The sequence below is a fragment of the Dermacentor andersoni genome, chromosome 7 (genome assembly GCF_023375885.2).
Source record: "Dermacentor andersoni chromosome 7, qqDerAnde1_hic_scaffold, whole genome shotgun sequence".
NCBI lineage: Eukaryota > Metazoa > Arthropoda > Arachnida > Ixodida > Ixodidae > Dermacentor > Dermacentor andersoni.
Genome location: NC_092820.1, coordinates 18,356,409 through 18,377,785, shown reverse-complemented (window position 1 = coordinate 18,377,785; position 21,377 = coordinate 18,356,409). Strand labels below are relative to the sequence as shown.

The 21,377-nt window shown below is 44.5% G+C and overlaps 1 protein-coding gene across 4 annotated transcripts in view; it reads right to left on the bottom strand.

Annotated features, from left to right (window-relative positions):
* The window catches only part of LOC126535535 (Kv channel-interacting protein 4-like), a 298,260-nt gene that overhangs the window by 80,274 nt on the left and 196,609 nt on the right, over positions 1–21,377 (bottom strand). For all 4 annotated transcript variants that reach the window (XM_050182354.2, XM_055073188.1, XM_050182349.3 and 1 more), the window contains 3 exons: positions 15,541–15,665; positions 5,514–5,583; positions 1,629–1,699 (listed from right to left, as the gene is read on the bottom strand). In XM_050182354.2, coding sequence (XP_050038311.1) covers positions 1,629–1,699; positions 5,514–5,583; positions 15,541–15,665 — 266 coding nt within the window. The remainder of the gene's footprint in view (positions 1–1,628; positions 1,700–5,513; positions 5,584–15,540; positions 15,666–21,377) is intronic.

The following is a 21,377-nucleotide window of genomic DNA, read 5'->3' as shown; positions in this document are numbered from 1 at the left end:
CAGCTTTTTTCAATATCTTTTTTCACTTTCACATTAAAATATTTCACCTCTCACAGGTTTAATTTGTGTGCTTTTCTGTCGTAGTTTTATTATTCTCATGCCTGCACAGCGGCTCATTTTATTCCCAGCCTGCAGCCTCTATTTTTTGGGTACACTTCTGTTCCCGTTCGCAATTTTTTTCATTTGCCTATCTCCTTTGCATCTTTCATTTGTACTACATTATTCAGTATAGATCCTTTCGCTCATTACAAACATAGATCCCGGACGGCTTTCGGTTGTGCTCGCTGGCGCAGCCCGCCAAATGTAGCAAGCAAGAGAGGCATTCGCGGCGACATAGAGTAATAGGAGTGCGTTAATATTTAAGCGCGCAGATTTCAACACTTCACCACTGTACATAAGGACAGCTTTACAAGTCGCTGTTGCTGTAAGTTCTACGAAGAATGGTATCTATTAGTCTTATTGTGTAATGTGCGTGTCTTTTACCTGAAAACTCAAAAACAGACTCGCTGCACAGCAAAACAACTTACAAGCGTGCTTTGTGCTCCGGCGCATAGAGTGGTAAGGCCCGTGACCGCAAGTTTCTTGGGGCCGCACTCTCGCAACTGTTATCGCGAGAACAAACAAAACTGTGCAGTGGATGCTCCTGGCAAGAACGTGAGTGGCCAAGTCATGCGCAAAAGTAGCAACTGAAACGTTAAAAAAAAATGCTGAATCTTTTGACACTAAAGTGTACGATGGGCGCATCATTTTCACCAGAATTAGCAACAGCGCGTCTACGCTCTGTGTTTGCAAAGTAAGCGCTTCTGCTGAAACGGCATTTTATGTATGTTTTCCAGAAGAATCGGAAAAATTTCCTTGAAGTTTTCGTATTACTTTATTCCCACGGAAACGTCACTGCGACGCTACCATTCTAGTATATGCCTACAATGCGATTGCATGAGAATTTTGTGTACGATTACAAGTCATTGTACAGCACATTTTATTTGCGGTTCGACCTTTCCATCTTCAAGTCGCATTGCCAGCAAGCGACGTGCACGCGCGTCTGCCTCGGAATGCGCTGCAAACAAAATTTTTGCTGTCATACGCGTACAATATGCTCAGTCGCAATGAATGGCTACGCCACCATTTTCTCACATAAATACAGATGGCTGTAGATATCCTCGACACAGCCCCTGCAGGCGTACGTCAACGAATGTGGCTATTTCGTAGCGCCTCTTCGTCTGTCACAATGTCATCCTAACGCTCAACAGGAAACCATTTCGTATACAGCATTCGTGTCCTCTCTTTATTTGTCCTATTGGAAACCCAGGAGAAGATACGCCTCTGCTGCCGTCTTTTTTTTTTTTTTTTTGAAGGCAGAGTGCTATGAGCCAAAGCTGCAATTTTTCATTCAATCTTAACCGCTCACGTGGTGGGGAACAGAGCCTGAAGACATAGTTTTATCAATGAGATATCACTTTCACCATCCATATCTGTCCATCTGTCATTTTGATGTTCTAGTTTACCAGCGTTTCTACTCTAACGTCAAAGCAGCTCGGATAATTTTTTCTTCCATCCAATTCCAAACAAAATATTTCCGGGGCACACACTGAAAGAAAGTTTATTTTAAACAGGAAAATCAGCCTTACCTTGAAGTTAATGGCACCGGCCCTGTCCTTGTCCAAAGCCTTAAAGACGTAGTGCGCGTAAAGTGTGGTGTCTGAAATCGAAACGAAACCAGAGGAATGGTAGTTTAGCCAGTTCCAATTAGTATTCTGGTAAGGACAAAAAAGGCATACACAAGCTCTTGCCTATCGGTACTTCTCGTTCTTCCAGACTTCTGAAGATGAGATGCGTTGGGGTGCACTATCTGCGAGGTACGTAATTAGGACGTCCTATGGAATACTCCGCAAGTATTAAAGCAATTCAGCAGTCTTCCCTTAACCTTTCGTGTAGCTGACATACGACAATGTGCGAACCAAGACATACCAAAGAAAGAAGTTTTGTATGCGGCCCCTGATCTACTGACCACAATCTTTTATTGTACTGGCAATTATGACGGATATACTAGATAAGTCACATGGTCGTACAGTATGCTGTCATTTTAGCAGCAATGTCTCGTTTCGCGCGCGTTCACTCTGTGCGACAAAGCTTCATATAGCGTTCCGGCTAAGAAGTTGAAGTATGAAGTTTATTTGCTTTTCGGCACGGAAACAGTAGCAAGAGCAAGAAGCCTACAAGGCCTGAAACAAACTCCAGCTCCCAGTGGCGTTCGGCAAAGTGATACGTGCTTTGAAATTGATCAAATATCATAGTGAGCACATCATATCTCCTAATATATCTGTAACACCGCGATGTTCCAGTAAACACCATGCTATCTACAAAAGAACCTCAAAGTCAGTACAGTTCTGAAGAAACGATTGCTAAGATCAAGTAAACCGAAAGAACGTCACATATTGGCCCCTACTTTTAACTGTAAGGATCCACTGGTTATCTGCCCTATAGATTACATGGTAAGGCTTGTTACAGCGCAACACAAGACAAGGACAAAAAATGTATAAAACGAAGACACGGCGCTGACTCTCAACTCATACTTGTTTGTCCTTGTCTTGCGTTGCACTGTAGCAAATCTTACTATGAATTCCAACCAAGAGGCCCAATTTGCCGTTCTGATGATAGATTACATGTTCAGACCGGCACAATTTTTTCTCCTAATACCAACCAGAATATCGGTTACCCCATTTCATATAAATCCATACCACCATATTTCTGCCTGCTAATCCTAATCCTAACATTTTCCTTTCTATCACCGTTTGAGTGGTCCTTATCTTGTTATCAAGCTCATCTGTGAATATCCAAGTTTCTGCCCCAGACGTTAATGCCGATAAAATGCAATTATTTTACACTTTTGCTTTCAAAAATAACAGTAAGCTTGCGGTCGTAATTTGGTAATACATCCTGCATGCACTTAATTAATTTTTTTCTCCTGCAAATTATGATTCTCGTAGGCAAGTTCCCATGAGAGTAATGTAGCTAGATAAACGTATTCCTACGCCTGCTTTAGAGGCTCTTGTTCTCTTGCCAGGCTATTAGACATTATCTTTGTCTTCTGCATATGAATCTTAACCACACTCTCACACTTTTTCGCTCAAGGTCTTCTATAATTTGTTGAAATTCGCCTGCAGTGCTGCTAAACACGGCAATGTGATCTGCAAAGCGAATGTTGTTGAGATATTCGCCTTTAATTCTGATCCTATTCCGAATCTATCCCAGTCTGATAGGCTGAATAGTTCTAAGTATCCTAACTAGTTCTAACTTTTAATAGTTCAATCTAACATAGGACAGATTGTGTCTCCTTGTCTCACTCCTTTTTTTCTCATCGTCCATTATTGATAGTTATTTTTCCACTTTCATTATGGAGGACCAAAGTAGCTGTTTAGTCTTTGAACATATTTGAAAGATACTCATGTAAGCCTTTTGTTCTCTGGGATTAAGGATTGCCTCCATGACTGCTGCTATCTCTGCTGAACCAAACGCCTTTCCATAATCTATGAAAGCCATGTAGAAAGGTAGTTGATACTCCATAAATATGTCAATTACTTCATTGACGACATGGATGCGATCCACTTTCGAATGCCTGTTCGTAAAGCCCGTCTGTTCTCTTGGTTAAATGAAGTCCAGTGTGGCCCTCATTTTATTGGAAATCACCTTCGTGAGCACCTTATAGAATACTCAAAGTAAGCTAATGGGCCCATAATTCTTCATTTATTTAACGTTTGCCTTCTTGCGGATTAGTGTAATGTTCACAATTTTTCAGCTACCTTGGTACAGTTGTAGACGGGAGTCATTGCCTATAAAGGGCCGAAACCTCTTCAAGCCTAAAATTACTTCCATAGGTAAGTAAATCGACTGTTATTCCATCTTCCCTGTCGCTTCTTCCCGGGAGATGTCTCCTTAAGCACTTCTAACTTCATCGCAAGTTAAAGAGGGAACTCTTTGTATCCTGCTCATCACTACTTTCAACGAAGGTGTGCTCGGCTGCTTTGGGTACTGACAGTTGGGTATAGAATTCTCCTGCTGGTGTTACTACATCGTCTAAATTGCTTTTGACATTACCATGCTTATCTTTCACTGCGTACATTTTGCCCTATCCTACGCCAAATTTTCTCATTACTAATTTCATACTCCGGCCCTTTTTTACTGCCTCCTCAATCTTTCCGACAATATAATTTCGAATATCTCTTACTTCTTGGAAGGGATATTTGAAGATCCGGGCATCATATTTGAGTTTCTTGAGTTAGTTTCATGCTTTGTCGTTTCTTTAATATTAGGTCCTTGTTACTTGTGAGAGCTTACCTGCTTGCTTCTTTGGCCCCTTATCAACCATTTCAATTACTGCTTCCGAAATCAGCCTGGTTACGGTTTCATTTGGTACGTTTATGTAAACTTTATCTTCTTGTTCTAAGACCACATATTTGTTTTCGAGCTCAAGCATGGATTCTTCTGCTTTAATCCTGATTGCGTCTAGGTAGCCTGTTTTCTCAGGAGTAATTTTCTTTCTCATCCCTTCAAATCAAGAACAATGCTAGATCTATCTAACCCATGATCCCTGTCTTTACCCTAGCTAACATTTATACATGCTGCACTATGCTGGCGTCGACGCAGAACATGAAATATACTCCATTTCTTCTTTCCCATTAGGTTTCTTCCAGGTCCCCTTTCCGCTACCGCGTTTCAGGAAGAAGGCATTGATTATTCAAAGTCACTTCGCGAATGCTATCCCCATCTCTCCTCTACTATTTATAAAGTCGATACCGTAGTTTCCTATCTCCCGTTCCCCTGCCTGATTTTTCCCAAGTCTCGCATTAATGTCACCCATGACTAAAGTAAGCTGAGGTTACACCTTTCTCATTGCTAATTCAACATCTTCATAAAACTGTTCCATTTCTTCATCTCTTGACTGTAGGTTGAAGCATAGGTTTGCCCAATCTTTAGTTTATATTTCCTATGTTTGTTGCGACGACTGCTACCCTTCCAGTAATGCTGTAGAATTCACCAATGTTGCCCGCTATGCCCTTATGAATTAAAAATGCCACCCCACATTCCTTCTTTTTTGGGGCGATCTTTGTAGTAGGAAAGGTAGCCTTTACTCAGCCCACTTTTCCCCACACTAAGGACAGTGCTATTCCAGGAGATGCCTGGTAATTCCTGAATAAGCGCTGCTAAGCTGCCTCAACTCGAGGGCGTCCTTATGATAAACGTTGCTAGGTTTGTTATCCAGTTGCAACATGTTCAGGTCCAGAGATTCTTAGCACCCTCTGCCGTGCCGCAGGTCTGACTACCGAATTGGCCAGGTGCTTCGCAGCCACTGGGGACTCGGGGCCAGAGCCAAACTGCAAGAATTACCCAGATAAAACAGCTACCAAAAAGACTTTTTCTACATTCTATTACTTTTGCTACATTGTTTTACGACGGTTGCAGATACACAACATATCGATTTTCACTTCTCGCTTAAAGGCTTGATGCAGACTCACCTGCGAGTGGGAAGAACTGGCAGTACATATCCTTGAAGGTGTTTTCACTCACAAGGCCAGTCGGACAGGACTGCAACGTGGTCAGGTGGAAATCAAAATATAAGAATGTACTCATGGATGCATAATCTACTTGTAGCTGCCAGAGAAAGCCAACTACTTTGAAATTGGACATAATGGCAGCATATTTTCTCATTACTGGATATATACGATATACTCGTAATAATAACAAATTGGCGGAGTCATGAGGAAAGCTCAGTAAGGTCTCTAGCAAATTCAGGCATACGTTCGTTATCATCAGAAACGCTCACTGCAACTTACTCAGCGAATTTATTATTATAGACGCAGTCACCGAAGCTTGTCGAGCTATGCTATTCTGCAACTCAGCCATGCTTTTCATGAAGACATACTGAAATATATGGTGTAGCAAGTACAAACTAAAGGTGACAGAAATTCGTGTGGTAATTAGAAACATTGCGATAAGGGAAGCGCTACAAAGAAAGACGCCTCACCAATCAAGCCCGGCATATTGCACAATGAAAGATTAAAGAAACTTGCTCCAATTATGCGTCCAAGGTTATTATCCTCTATAAACCAAACAATACGCTTACGTTGGCCATTCCTTTCGCTGCATCGCCTCTGTTGCTTAGAAAAACCGTTATAACCGCAGCTGGTATGTTTGGTATAAGAATATGCTGTTCATCAGCTCAGCAGAGTCACAGGCATAATTGCTGCATATGTTTATCAGAAACAACCCTTTCCTGGGCGATTTTAACTAATGAGAGCTATTTGTGACATATATTGAGACCTGTAGAATAGTTATTTGTTTGGTTGGCTTTCCAAACACGGAATAATAGAAAACAAATATGCGTTTATGGTTGGATGGAGCTTCGCACCATGATCAGCCAACAATACACGCTAGTAAGACAAAGAAACAAGCATTTGTTCGGTTTTCTTGTACTTTTTCCTTATTCCCCTATTACGTATAGAGATGTTTATCATAATATGCGCTTCCCATTTGAATTTTCTGGCACAGATTAAAGCTCACTCAAACAAAAACAAGAAAATACCGCTGTGCGACAAAGATTCTTCCAGTTTTGGCAGTCATATCTAAAGCTGAAACGTCCAGACGCTTTCTATTTTCCAAGATATGTTGAATTACCTTTCATTTATTGCACACAGTAAGTCGCATCTGACTGATCTCATCTGAGAGCTATAACAGTAAAACAGGCATTGACATTTTTTGAGAACTATGATAGCGAAACACACATTGATATCTTTTTATTCATTGTTTCAAAGTTTGCAAACAAGAGAAGTGACCGTCTGTTTCTAAAACCAAATAACCAAAAAAAGCTATGTGTTGTAAAAACATTACGTTTTTTGAAAGATGTTTCTGAACGGCTTTTTTCTTTGGACCGAACAAGCTGCATAAACTCGCACATTAAAGAAGTAGAACACATCTTGACAATATGTAAAATATACCCTGCTGACCGATGTGTGCAATAAGGCGATCAGTCAGCACTGCCCACCAGGGGCCACCACAGGACCGCCACTCTTGAGCGTCTTCTCAGTCGAAAGCAAGCACGCCTCAGCCCCCACCCACTGCTCCAGCAACGTGTCGCCTAGATTCCTGGAATAGCTTAGTATTATTTTTTTAAGTGTAAAAGAGCAAAGGCAAGGTATGTTCAGTAGTTAATGCGACTTCAGTGTGTGAGATGATACTGCTCGTGCTTTATCCGCCTCAGCTGCTCACGGGGTGCCCTTATTGACGACCCTTCATCGTACACACTTCTCAAGGCGAGCACCTCAACCACAGGCGCTGTGTAAAAGATTGCACGCAATGATCGGCAACATGTTCCTGGGATTGAATTCCCGGCAAACACCATCTGCAGTAACAACACAGCGTTGCCGCCAACGCTGGTGAAAAATATTACATGGTGAACTTTGATAAGCATGTAAGTCAGCGTTACGTCCTCCACACCGAGGAGCAATTGACATACTTGGACAACTTCACTTTCCATAACAGCAAAATCAAACATGGAATATTAGGCGGGCACCACAAGTTTTCGTAATACGCCGGTAATTAAACAGCAGGCAAGTGATCGCTCGGTAACTTGCCATTTTTTTTTCCACGCGACGCGAATACGTTTTCATCTGTGCTGCAAGTAGTAGAAAAACTATGTACAAGTTATTCACTCGGCGCTGATGACAGCAATGACGCCGTCAGAATCAACCACCTTCGTCTGGGAAGATCCCAAACAGGCATTGTCTGCGTGTGTAGCCCCCCCCCCCCCCCCCCCCCCACACACACACGCCTATTCCCTACACAGTCATTGCGCGTACACTTAACGACAACAGGCACACGGTGTCAACAGCTTCACAAATCTACCGCTGTAATGAATATAGTAGGGTTATGCAAGCATCAAGCTCATGCACTCTTTCTCTCTTTGTCTTCAATAGTAAGCACGCCCGCTAACTCCCCCTTATCGTTCATAACTCCTACGAGAGGTATAGCGTCCCACCTTTCTATCATCCACAGTGTACTTATTTTCATGTGATTAATAAAATAACCTCACCTTGAACATGATACCTGCATCTTTGGGCAAAGTCTTGTGTCATCTAACCACTCACCGTGCTAGTCGTAATTGCGGCTGTCTTAGCTATGCAAGCGGCCACCGTGGCCATTGTAAACAAGAGCAAACACAACGTTTAGAAGGGGCGTATTGACGGGCGCTGTCACGTGAGCAAATATGGCGGCACCCGTGGCGTAATAGAAGGCCAACCTGAGACGTTTTCTATGACTTTAAATAAGGTTTCTGCAACGTCTAATGACAACCTCGTCGTGCACCTAAGAAAGTATTGAGGGAATTGCGAAGCTTAGATAACGCGCAGCCCAACTGAGCGTCACGTAGACATTACAGAAGTAACCAGCATGCAGGTATTCTTCTCAGAGCCCCCAAAAATATGCACAAGGCGATCTCGTCGCGTGTTGAACAATGAGGCTCTAAAGACCGCTTTTAAACATCGTCACGAAATATGTAGGCGGCACAACGTATAAGAAGCTGTTGCACAGACCGTCTCCCTTTAATCAAATGGCTCTATCAAATTCAAATGCGTAGTTCTGTTAGGGTGCACTTTACTATGATTTCAGTGCCCTTGAGCCATTTGCGTGCTGGTTACTCCAGGCAGCAAAGTTAAATTGAAGATACACAGAAGTACGAATACAGTAATTTCAGAAAACCACACTTACGTAGCACACTTCTAACTTTGAATTTATTAAGAATGAAAAGAAAGGGGGTTATACGAGGAGCCTGATCTTCAATAATCATATCATGAGAAGCCAACTAACAAAGAAACCAAGGAAAGGAGAGCGGTAATTACTCGTACTTACTAATTGAATCAAGCAATAATAAATTAGTGGCAATAAAAGTGGACGCGGGGCCCGAGTCATCATCATCATCATCAGCCTAGTTACGCCCACTGCAGGGCAAAGGCCTCTCCCATACTTCTCCAACTACCCCGGTCATGTACTAATTGTGGCCATGTTGTCCCTGCAAACGTCTTAATGTCATCCCCCCACCTAACTTTCTGCCGCCCCCTACTACACTTTCCTTCCCTTGGAATCCAGTTCGTAACCCTTAATGACCATCGGTTATCTTCCCTCCTCATTACATGTCCGGCCCATGCCCATTTCTTTTTCTTGATTTCAGCTAAGATGTCATTTACCCGCGTTTGTTCCCTCACCCAATCTGCTCTTTTCTTATCCCTTAACGTTACACCTATCATTCTTCTTTCCATGGCTCGTTGCGTCGTCCTCAATTTCAGCAGAACCCTTTTCGTAAGCCTCCAGGTTTCTGCCCCGTAGGTGAGTACTGGTAAGACACAGCTGTTATACACTTTCCTCTTGAGGGATAGTGGCAACCTGCTGTTCATTATTTGAGAATGCCTGCCAAACGCACCCCAGCCCATTCTTATTCTTCTGGTTATTTCAGCCTCATGATCCGGATCCGTGGTCACTACCTGCCCTAAGTAGATGTATTCCCTTACCACTTCCAGTGCCTCGCTACCTATCGTAAACTGCTGTTCTCTTCCGAGACTGTTAAACATTACTTTAGTTTTCTGTAGATTAATTTTCAGACCCACCCTTCTGCTTTGCCTCTCCAGGTTAGTGAGCATGCATTGCAATTGGTCTCCTGAGTTACTAAGCAAGGCAATATCATCAGCGAATCGCAAGTTGCTAAGGTATTCTCCATCAACTTTTATCCCCAATTCTTCCCACTCCAGGTTTCTGAATACCTCCTGTAAACACGCTGTGAATAGCATTGGAGATATCGTATCTCCCTGTCTGACGCCTTTCTTTATTGGGATTTTGTTGCTTTCTTTGTGGAGGATTACGGTGGCTGTGGAACCGCTATACATAGCTTCCAGTATCTTTACATATGGCTCATGTACACCCTGATTCCGTAGTGCCTCCATGACTGCTGAGGTTTCGACTGAATCAAATGCTTTTTCGTCATCAATGAAGGGTATATATAAGGGTTGGTTATATTCCGCACATTTCTCTATCACCTGATTGATAGTGTCAATATGGTCTATTGTTGAGTAGCCTTTACGGAATCCTGCCTGGTCCTTTGGCGGGGCCCGAGTACGCGGGATCAAATCCCGGCCGCGGCGGCGGGGATTCGATCGTGATGCTGGTGTGGAAAACTATGAATATCAAAATAGACGTCATGGATATTTGAGTCGCTGTTGAACTATTGATGACGAAAGAGAAAGCTATCGATAGCGCTATTGGTACCACAAGACGTGCCGCACGATATCACTGTTACATAAACTTAGCGACGGTTTTCCACATTTTCGGAACCGTACGCTATGCAGATGGCTCTAACAATCCTAGGACTCTGCGTTCACACGGTGGACTCCTCACGGAACGCTTCACAGGGAGACGTCTCTGTACTCTGGCACTGCGTGGTATACTTTGCCATGCGGATAGCATAAAATCACGTGACAGAAGTGTTTCACCAGTACCTGGCGCGGTAGCCACAGTGAAGAAAACGCAGTCCGTTAGGATTCTGAAGATCAAGTCATAGCTGCACAAAGCTGCTCTCTAATTGTCTATGCATTGTACTTGCGCATCCTTACAACATAGGGTTACCAGCAGAATGTCTGTTCTGACTCATTAGGTATAGTACATACGCAATTTAATACAGCAGCAGAAAAGTGAAGGGAAGAAAAGCTGACGTGATCTTACGGAATGCCTAAGTAACGCATGATTAAGCTAAACGCGTAATTGTTCACGGATTGATAGTAAAAAGTTTGAACCATGTATACCTTCGCTGCAACGAATGTTGATTGAACTTTTTATTCCACGGTAGCGAAAATAATTAGAATTTAGTTCGTCTGGTTAAATATAGATTACTTCTGAGCATAAAGTAAATGTTATAGCCATATTCATAATTTTGACAGCGGAGACAAATATGTTCTTTCATTCATCAAACATTCCTGCGAAAATAAATGTACCGAGTGTAAGTGATTTATGGCCCAATATTGAACTACGTGAACAAACAGCAAAATTATTCATTGCGCTACTAATAGCAAAAGTTAACGATGTAGCGTACCACTGTCGACAGCTTATTCTATCGATAGCTAATTTATTGGTAGTTTTGCAACACTTCCTTCGTACACAGGTATTTACTGCAGCAGTTAATGGGTACATACGTCGAGGTGAACGCACCTATACAACTAACATGAGCTGTTCCTGTATCGCATTTGTCATGCGATACGCAGAATCCAGATGCCCCAGATTTTTCCGCAACTGAAAGAAGCAACTCTTGCAGCAATCTGTTGATTATTATCTATTTTTATTTATAGTTTACTGTTCTCGATTCAAAATTGTAAACTTTAATTCTGCGCAAAGGGTTCTGCAATACGTGAGGCGATAGCGACACGAAAATGTTATGGTAGGGCTCGACAGACTGCGCTCAGATGGCATGCCTGAAATGCTCGTTCGCTTGTCTTTAATGACACTAAATAGGAAGCATTGTCTTAAAAAAAGTAATTAAGTTCTTTCGTCAGGCGCATATCTTGTGCATTGACCTGAGCAAAAATTTCAGTTCTTGTTTGCCACTAGAGTGGGCTTTTGATTATAGGGAGTGGCTTTCGCGAACAGTTATTCTGAGAAAATCCAAGAGCATACCGACAACTGTGTGAGTTGGTAAATCATGCACCCCTTGCACAAATATACAGCATTGTTTGTCTTATCACAGTGAAGGATCAAAAACTGGGGAGCTCGCCACACTTGCGGTGGCAACGGCGACAAGCACTAAAGGAAACAAATGTGGGGACTACATTGGCAAACTATTGTGGTGAACTTTTGTTTCCTTAAGCAGTTTCCCAAGGTAATCTTATGAAGTCCCTAAAAGGGTTGTCTTTAGTGCTTTCGCAGTAGCCCTTGAAGCATTTCGGGCTCCCGGAATTGTTTAATGGAAACACATACATTTAGAACCATTACAATCTTTTCTTTATCTACTCCATTGACAAACGAGGTGACGGTGCCTCTCCTTCTGTTTAGCTTTGGCCTCACGTTAACGAAGATGGGCTTCATCTCGCCGCTTTGCACGCCGAGCCCCCGCGTTGCGCTGGTCCCGTGCTTCTTCCGGGGCCTACTTCTGCGGCCGGCCACTTGGCCTCGCAGGCGCCGCCGAGACGCGATAAGTATAAGTAGGCGCACGTGTCCTTTTATGTGCAAGTGGCGAGCCCTCTCCAGTGACGTCACGAACCGCTAGGCGCGCCGCGCGAATTCGGCGCTCCTTCACCTCACCGAGAACGCCCACACGTGTGGAGTAGATGTAACGCCTCTGGCTCGTACTGCTTGGTGGCGCCGGCTCGAATCCGCCTACGGCGAAATGTATTCGAAATTTTCTTTTCAAATCACTTAGCCTATCATACTTGAATATGTCTTCATAACCACTTTCCATACATTATGACCTTTTTCTGTACTCTGCATCGATCTCATACATGCTACTTGCGTTTTAGCGTTCCTACCATTAAATCTACAACCACCGCCGGACACTGGCGAAACGCCCAATGAGTCAAGCAGTGCTTTTGCACCAATAACGGTTCGTTCGTCTACTTTCTGCGCCAATGTTAGTTGATAGATATTATACAAATTTAGCATGCCACGTAGATACTCAACTTCATGCGACATTTGTTACGTAGCAGCAGGCGTAAGAAAATGAAGCATTATAAGAAATCAATCTTGCAGAAAGATGTACATTCGTGGCAGTTTCATGAAAAAAAAAAAACAAGTTGTGGTATACCCGAGACAATCATGAAGCTAACACACCGTGGTTGCTCAGTGGCTATGGTGTTCGGCACGAGGTTGCGGGATCGAATCCCGGCCATGGCGGCCGCATTTCGATGGGGGCGAAACGCGAAAACACCCGTGTGCTTAGATTTACGTGCACGTTAAAGAACCGCTGGTGGTCAAAATTTCCGGGGTCCTCCACTACGGCGTGCCTCATAATCGGAAAGTGGCTTTGGCAAGTAAAACCCCATATTTCTCTTAAATCATGAAGCTCCCTGGCAAATTTTCTTGGCAATGTGGGATCAACGATGATTTTTATTGAAATAGCAGTTGTAAGGGCGATCGAGTCGCGACGTTGGTCCCACGCACCGCCTGTCGTGCTGCCACACTCGGCGGCGCATGCGCAGTTCACGCGCGGTCGGTTGAAAGGTCTCTACGAACGCGGTGTCACTTTAGATGCGAAAACAACGAATCGAAGTGAATGCCACCTAGGCACTACGCTCAATCACCTCGTTGGGGCTGCCGGGGCAACGCACGGCCACGATGGAACGCAGCAGCTCGCAGCATGTGAGCGCCTGCGTTCGTTCTGCGGCCCTGCAATAGCCACCGAGGTGATCGACCGTAGCTGCGCTGCTTCTGTTGCTGCGTTCGATAATGGCTGTGACTTGCGTTCCAGCTGAGAAGCTGTATGCGTACTCTTTTCAGAGCGGATCTGACAGTAGAGAGTTACAGCTCGACGAGACAGTGACCGAGCGGGCCCAGCGGGCCAGCGTAGACGCCAGTGCGCGTGTTGTACCGCACATGCGTACTGGCATCAACGCTGGCCCGTTAAGCCCGTTGGGCCGCTGAGCTATAATTCTCAACTGTCAGTTCCGCTCAGAACAGGGTAGAGAGTTAAAGCTCAGCGAGCCAGCTGGCTAGCGTAGACGCCAGTGCACATGCGCGGTCGAACATGTGCAGTCGCGTCTGGGTCCGCTGGCCCGCTGGTTCGCTGAGCTGTCCCTCTAAATCTATAGCATCCTTTTGTTGGGCACGGAAGACAGAGCAAAACTTTTTATTTGCTCATAAGAAAAAACAAATAGGGTGGGAGAGTCCCCTAGTCCGGCGTCCCTATGACGATCTGCAAACTGTCATGGGCCCCTTGAATTAGAGCGCGGTGAACTTCGGGAGGTCCGGCGAAGAGGGCATCGCCGCGCAGCTTTTCTTTTGCTAAGGGGGTGGAGGATGAGTGGCAGGGGAGAGAAAAATGTTGTGGTGGACTCCGTCGTGACATGGAACGCCGCTGATGAGCTACTGCGGCCGGAGCAGGAATCGCCGTAGCGGTCGGGGTGAAATTTGTGGAGAGAGCGGAGGTTGTGTTATGTGTGCCCCTGGAGCTCGGGTTTAGCGCTTCCTCTCGCGAGAACGGTGGCGGTGGACCAAGGGTGTGTCATGCCCTTCTGTAGCAGTTTAATATATCTCTATGCGAGCGTGGGGCACTACCCGATCTGCATAACTGGCTTCGCCAGGCGGGGCCGCTAGGAGGTTGATTTCTGCGGTGACCGCGTGCGCTGAGTGGCTTACCCGGAAGTGAGGCATGGTCAGGAGTTCAGGTCAAATGAAGACGGTGTGGGGTGGCTGTCGAATAATCTGTTGGGCAACCTTGGGTATGCTGCGGCCCATCAGACGGGACGTGCTTCCTGAGAATCGGTTAGGGTAAATCTCTCCCGGAATTTGGAAAGCGCGTCTCACAGCAAGCTCTACCCAATGCCGGCAGTTTTCCGTCACTTTCAGCTCATGCGACATCGAGGTTGGACGCATGCATCGCAGCCGCTGGTGGTGCATTTCACCACGCCACCACTGTGAGACGCATGGTAGGTGCTAGTGCGTTGTCCATGCTGCGCTGAAGCCATTGCATTTCGCGCTTCATCGCATGATCATGCCGCGCTGCGCTTTGTTTTAACTCCATCAGAGGTGCTCGAGCGGAATGTTAAACCACAATATTTCTGTCAGCACTACGCCCTTGCAGCATGACAGTCGATTTTGCATCATGTTCAAAAAACCCTTCCGTTTAGTTGTTGCCCTTCGCTACTGTTGAACCATCTTTCGAAGATGACAGCGAAAAGAAATGGTCTACAGTGAGGCTTACTAAGCACTCAATGCTCACTCCAAAGCTATGACACGTAATTTTGCCCGTAGATATTGCACCCTGGCGTCGTCCTTTAAGTTCTTACCTTCTTCTTTAGCATGCACTAAACTTGTGATTCTTTCAGTGAGCAGCGCGCACTGCGTGATCGAAGTAAAGATAGTTTAGTTTCCTGACGCTATATTTAAAACAATTTCTATTTCATCTCCTTCCTGTCTGTTTACTGGTTCGCTTAGCCACCTATTTAGCACATGCGGACACTGCACTACGACGAAATATGAAAGGTATCAACTTTATTTTGTACTTTGGCATCTGCCTTTTATCGTACGCATCTACGACCCGAAGACAAAGGAATAATAAGAATATCAGTGACCTTTCGCCGAAAATAAGCTTTCTAGCATTCGTAACATTTGAAGTTCATTTCTGTTTTTTTTTCTATTACCATTTTCTTTTAGTTCGTTCAATAGTTGAACCATACCAATTGGATCAGGAGGTTCGAAAGGCCGTTTGTGAAATTCACTAGCAACCCCATCCCGTCCCTCCACTCCCCACCCCTAAGGCATATTCAAGCTTCCCTAGAAAACGACCTGTGGAAGTACCTGTTTGAATCCTTGATAGATTCTTTTGATTTCTTCTTTGCTGAACTTCGTGGACTTGCAGAGGGCACTGATGGTCTCGGGCTTGCAGCGGACCACGGTCATCTCCAAGTCATCGATGGCCTTTTCTGTAAATAAAAAGAAAAAGAAAGAAAGAAATAAGATAAAAATATATTTTCTCTATAAATAACCATTTTCTCAATAACACTGATATCAGTTTCCAAAGCTAGGCGCGACAAATGGTAGACACTTCGCGCAAGCGACTAACCAAAATAATTATTGATTTTTTTTTACCTCTATGTGTAAGCTCCACGCACAAATGTCTTACGGCGAAAAATCGTGTTTCTCGTTGAATAAACACGAAGTAAGCGGTGCCTTAAATCGTGCTGGTCGGTCACGCTCTGCGAAGTCATTTGGCGGACCTAAAAGGTATCCTGCTTGTTTTGCACCGATTGCTTCGCACCATTCTCAGGGGGCTGTTTGGTGCCCTTTGGCTTCCTCGTGCGCTTTGCCGCGCATCCTCCAAATAAAAACTGCAATATACTCTTGTAACTATGACTATTTTAAATAACTGTAATATTGTCATTACTATCTTGGATAATAAATGACCCAATTGTGGTGGTGGCGTGGCGATGGCTGGTATCGTGCGCGGCTGATGTCGCAGCGACGTGGAGCGGACGTCAGAGCAGCCAGCACAACAAATGCTTGGCCGCCGCTTCTCATCGGCGTCATGCAATTGCCACGATACGAAGGCTGGAGTTAAGCACTAAGCATGACAAGCACGCGCATTCGGTGGAAGAATTATATGGCGTGCTAGGAGTGTCCTCTGTAGGCAGCACAGTAGGCAGTAAATTCACGCAATCGTGTTCACGCTCTCAAAAACTATTAAAATCAAGTATGCTGATGGGCGATGCAGCAGATGATAGAAAACGCAGTTGTGGAACAAAAGAGCGAAAGCACTGAGGGGGACGGCGAACACAAGGTGAATCAGCGGAGGGAATAAGGTGGCTCCCAATCGAGTGAACTGGTAACAGTGGCTCAAGCAGTGGAAAATATGTCAGCACGAACCAGCTGGCAAAACTTGTCTTCGCCGCTGCATGTCACTGGGAAGTGAGACAGAAACACATAATCATTGTGCTTTCTTGCATTTTATTGGTTTACTTTTTGCTCATCGGCATCTCAGTGCCATGCTTGGAAAGAAAACAGGTAAAGTCGAATTGACAAGGCTTTTGTCCACAACTTTCGCTTATTATTGCTATGACAGTGGACAATTGTTTCCTCATTATTAGCGCACTTTGGTGAACTCGGAGTGGCGTCAATTACAGGTCACATTGCGTAAAACGGCGGCACCAGCCTGAGTGCTGCGGTTCTGACGTACCTACATGAACATTCATATGGAACAATCGCAAAGCATTCTCTCCTACCACTCTCGCTATAACAGCTTATTAATGAACGCGAATAATTTCAGCACTATATCGAGACTGCAAAAACACACAACTTCTCTTTCAGATTCCAGTTGGTTTTAGGTACATCAAATAATCAAAATTCAAAAATGCACTGAACAACGGGATGCAAGATTCAGCAACATGATATTTTCGATATCTGATTAGATCGCTATATTAAGTAAATGCGAGATGATTCTTTCACTAAAAGCCGCGTCATTGATTTCGAGATTTAAAACACCGGCCTAAGGCAGATACTTGACATGAAAACTGTTTACAGCGCAAACACATGCAACCACAAAGTATAAGGGACAGGACACAAGCGCTGACTGTCAACTAACTTTTATTAGCGGAAGACGGGTGCCTTATATAAGGGGAAAGGCAGAAGTGAAGGGGGAAGGGAGTGATACAATCGGGGAAAATGACGATGCGCATCGATGAACGAACGTGCCAGCATTCAACGCATTCAGACACGAAGAAACAAGAAAACGAAAAAAAAGTAGACAAACACTAACAAAAGGCGAGGGATACTAAGATACAATGAAATCAGTAAGCAGCCGCTTCCAAAAAATTAAGCTCTGCCGCAAAAAGCGATACAGAAGGGGTGCTTACGCACTTGCTGCCATATTTGTGTATGTAGAACGCTTCCAAACTGACGCGCGCCGTCGCGTCGGCACTTTTGCCGAGAATCTTTGTCTCTCCCAAACGAGCCTCGCATCCTGTGCATCCAATTACATGCGCGACCAAATGTGCGTACTTGTCCTTTAAGTTGCTTAAATTTCGGGCATGTTCCCCCAAGCGTTCATTAATGCAGCGGCCGGTTTGGCCGACATAAGCCTTTCCACACTTCAAGGGAATGGCGTAGACCACTCCTGTGGCACACTTGATGAACGGCTTCTCATGTTTTAGCTGGCAACCTCTTTTTTTAGAGTTGCAGATGCGTGGGCACAACTGTGCCAGCTTGTTGGGTGCCGAAAAAACAACGGAAACACCATGCCTGTTGGCTACCTTCTTAAGACTGTGCGAAGTCTTGTGCAGGTACGGCACAACCAAAGGCTTGTCGGTCTTCCGACGGTCATCTTTTACTCGTGTTCCCAGTTTTAGCTTCTGGAAGAGGGTCTCAGCCACCGCAATCAAAACCGAATGGGGGAACCCCGCCGCCACAAGTCGGCTGGCCTGATTCTCAAAACTTGTCTGCATCAGGTGCGGGCACGACTTCTGAAGAGACGATTCCAAACAGTGCGACGCTATAGCTCTTTTTACAGTTTTGGAATGCGCTGAATCATATGGCAGCAAGTCCTTTTTTGCGCGAGGGAAGTAGCCCCAGCAAACGTGCTCTTCATCAAAGGTTAGTCTCAGGTCTAAGAACTGTAAGGCGCTTGCGTCAGGTAGTTCGTGGGTAAAATTTAGCCCAAGTGCATGCTTGTCAAATGCGTTTAAAACTTCACCTACTGTAGAGAGGTAGGTGAAGGCCGTCTGCTTTTTTAAAAGCACTAAAAAGTCATCTACGTATCTAAAAACCTTTAAAACGAACCCCCCCAAAAAAGACCTATCTAAAAATCTATCTACCTTTGCTAAAAAAATATCGCAAAGAATTGGAGCCACGCAGGACCCAATGCAGATACCGTTGCGCTGCAAAAAAGGCAGGTTGTCATAAACAATAAAAGTAGATTTGAGGTAAAACTGCAATAACGATATAAAATTATCTACTGACAAGCCTGTTGAATTCCGGAATGACACTTCTCCGTTTGCTTCTACGCATTCTCTAACAGCCAACAAAAGCTGATCTTGAGGCACAGAATAAAACAAGTCCTGTACATCTACGGAAAAACCAAAGCCAATGTTGTCTGTGCTCTCAAGAAACAGCGCGACATCCGTAGATTTCTTTGTTAAGAACGGATCATCCAAAGCAAGCGTTTTGAGATGCTTTTGCAGAAACCTACTAACGTTAATTTGCCACGACCCTTCTTCACTAACGATAGTCCGGAATGGAATATCTGGTTTGTGGGTCTTGGCTGTAAAAAATGCGTTTAGGCTACTACCTCTGCTATTAGCAATATCCCTCGCAAGTTTGTCAAGATTTAATTCCCTGCAGAAGTTAATAAACTTGGTCTTGACCCTAACGGCACTCTTCTTAATGGGCTCAAAATTCTTATTGATTGCCACTTGCGCTTTTTCATTGAACATTCCCTTTGGTAGAACAACAAACCCTGTTTCTTTGTCTGCTTGAACAAGCATAAGGTTCTTTCTTTTAAACAAAGAAACCACACCATTTAACACATTTCTATGATTCTGCGCGTCAACAACGTTTGGTGAACACTTTCGCAGACAGTCTACACCCTCAAGAAGGCAGCGGTCCTGGTCCTCTTCATTTCTCGCTTTCATGGCCAATTTCCTGTTCGTTGCAATCAGCTCATGGGCTGAGACACCAGGCTCCAAACCATATTTTGGGCCCTTCTGCAGGAGACGTGTTACATTCTCAGGCAGGGAAACATTTCCAAGGACGGTTACACTTCTTTTACTCCCTTGTGTACAGCTGCTCAACTCATGGAGTACCATTGGAGGTGCCTTCTGAACCTGTTGCTGTCTTGTCTAGGCAACAGCGACACTACACAAGGGATTAAAAGAAGTGTAACCGTCCTTGGAAATGTTTCCCTGCCTGAGAATGTAACACGTCTCCTGCAGAAGGGCCCAAAATATGGTTTGGAGCCTGGTGTCTCAGCCCATGAGCTGATTGCAACGAACAGGAAATTGGCCATGAAAGCGAGAAATGAAGAGGACCAGGACCGCTGCCTTCTTGAGGGTGTAGACTGTCTGCGAAAGTGCTCACCAAACGTTGTTGACGCGCAGAATCATAGAAATGTGTTAAATGGTGTGGTTTCTTTGTTTAAAAGAAAGAACCTTATGCTTGTTCAAGCAGACAAAGAAACAGGGTTTGTTGTTCTACCAAAGGGAATGTTCAATGAAAAAGCGCAAGTGGCAATCAATAAGAATTTTGAGCCCATTAAGAAGAGTGCCGTTAGGGTCAAGACCAAGTTTATTAACTTCTGCAGGGAATTAAATCTTGACAAACTTGCGAGGGATATTGCTAATAGCAGAGGTAGTAGCCTAAACGCATTTTTTACAGCCAAGACCCACAAACCAGATATTCCATTCCGGACTATCGTTAGTGAAGAAGGGTCGTGGCAAATTAACGTTAGTAGGTTTCTGCAAAAGCATCTCAAAACGCTTGCTTTGGATGATCCGTTCTTAACAAAGAAATCTACGGATGTCGCGCTGTTTCTTGAGAGCACAGACAACATTGGCTTTGGTTTTTCCGTAGATGTACAGGACTTGTTTTATTCTGTGCCTCAAGATCAGCTTTTGTTGGCTGTTAGAGAATGCGTAGAAGCAAACGGAGAAGTGTCATTCCGGAATTCAACAGGCTTGTCAGTAGATAATTTTATATCGTTATTGCAGTTTTACCTCAAATCTACTTTTATTGTTTATGACAACCTGCCTTTTTTGCAGCGCAACGGTATCTGCATTGGGTCCTGCGTGGCTCCAATTCTTTGCGATATTTTTTTAGCAAAGGTAGATAGATTTTTAGATAGGTCTTTTTTGGGGGGGTTCGTTTTAAAGGTTTTTAGATACGTAGATGACTTTTTAGTGCTTTTAAAAAAGCAGACGGCCTTCACCTACCTCTCTACAGTAGGTGAAGTTTTAAACGCATTTGACAAGCATGCACTTGGGCTAAATTTTACCCACGAACTACCTGACGCAAGCGCCTTACAGTTCTTAGACCTGAGACTAACCTTTGATGAAGAGCACGTTTGCTGGGGCTACTTCCCTCGCGCAAAAAAGGACTTGCTGCCATATGATTCAGCGCATTCCAAAACTGTAAAAAGAGCTATAGCGTCGCACTGTTTGGAATCGTCTCTTCAGAAGTCGTGCCCGCACCTGATGCAGACAAGTTTTGAGAATCAGGCCAGCCGACTTGTGGCGGCGGGGTTCCCCCATTCGGTTTTGATTGCGGTGGCTGAGACCCTCTTCCAGAAGCTAAAACTGGGAACACGAGTAAAAGATGACCGTCGGAAGACCGACAAGCCTTTGGTTGTGCCGTACCTGCACAAGACTTCGCACAGTCTTAAGAAGGTAGCCAACAGGCATGGTGTTTCCGTTGTTTTTTCGGCACCCAACAAGCTGGCACAGTTGTGCCCACGCATCTGCAACTCTAAAAAAAGAGGTTGCCAGCTAAAACATGAGAAGCCGTTCATCAAGTGTGCCACAGGAGTGGTCTACGCCATTCCCTTGAAGTGTGGAAAGGCTTATGTCGGCCAAACCGGCCGCTGCATTAATGAACGCTTGGGGGAACATGCCCGAAATTTAAGCAACTTAAAGGACAAGTACGCACATTTG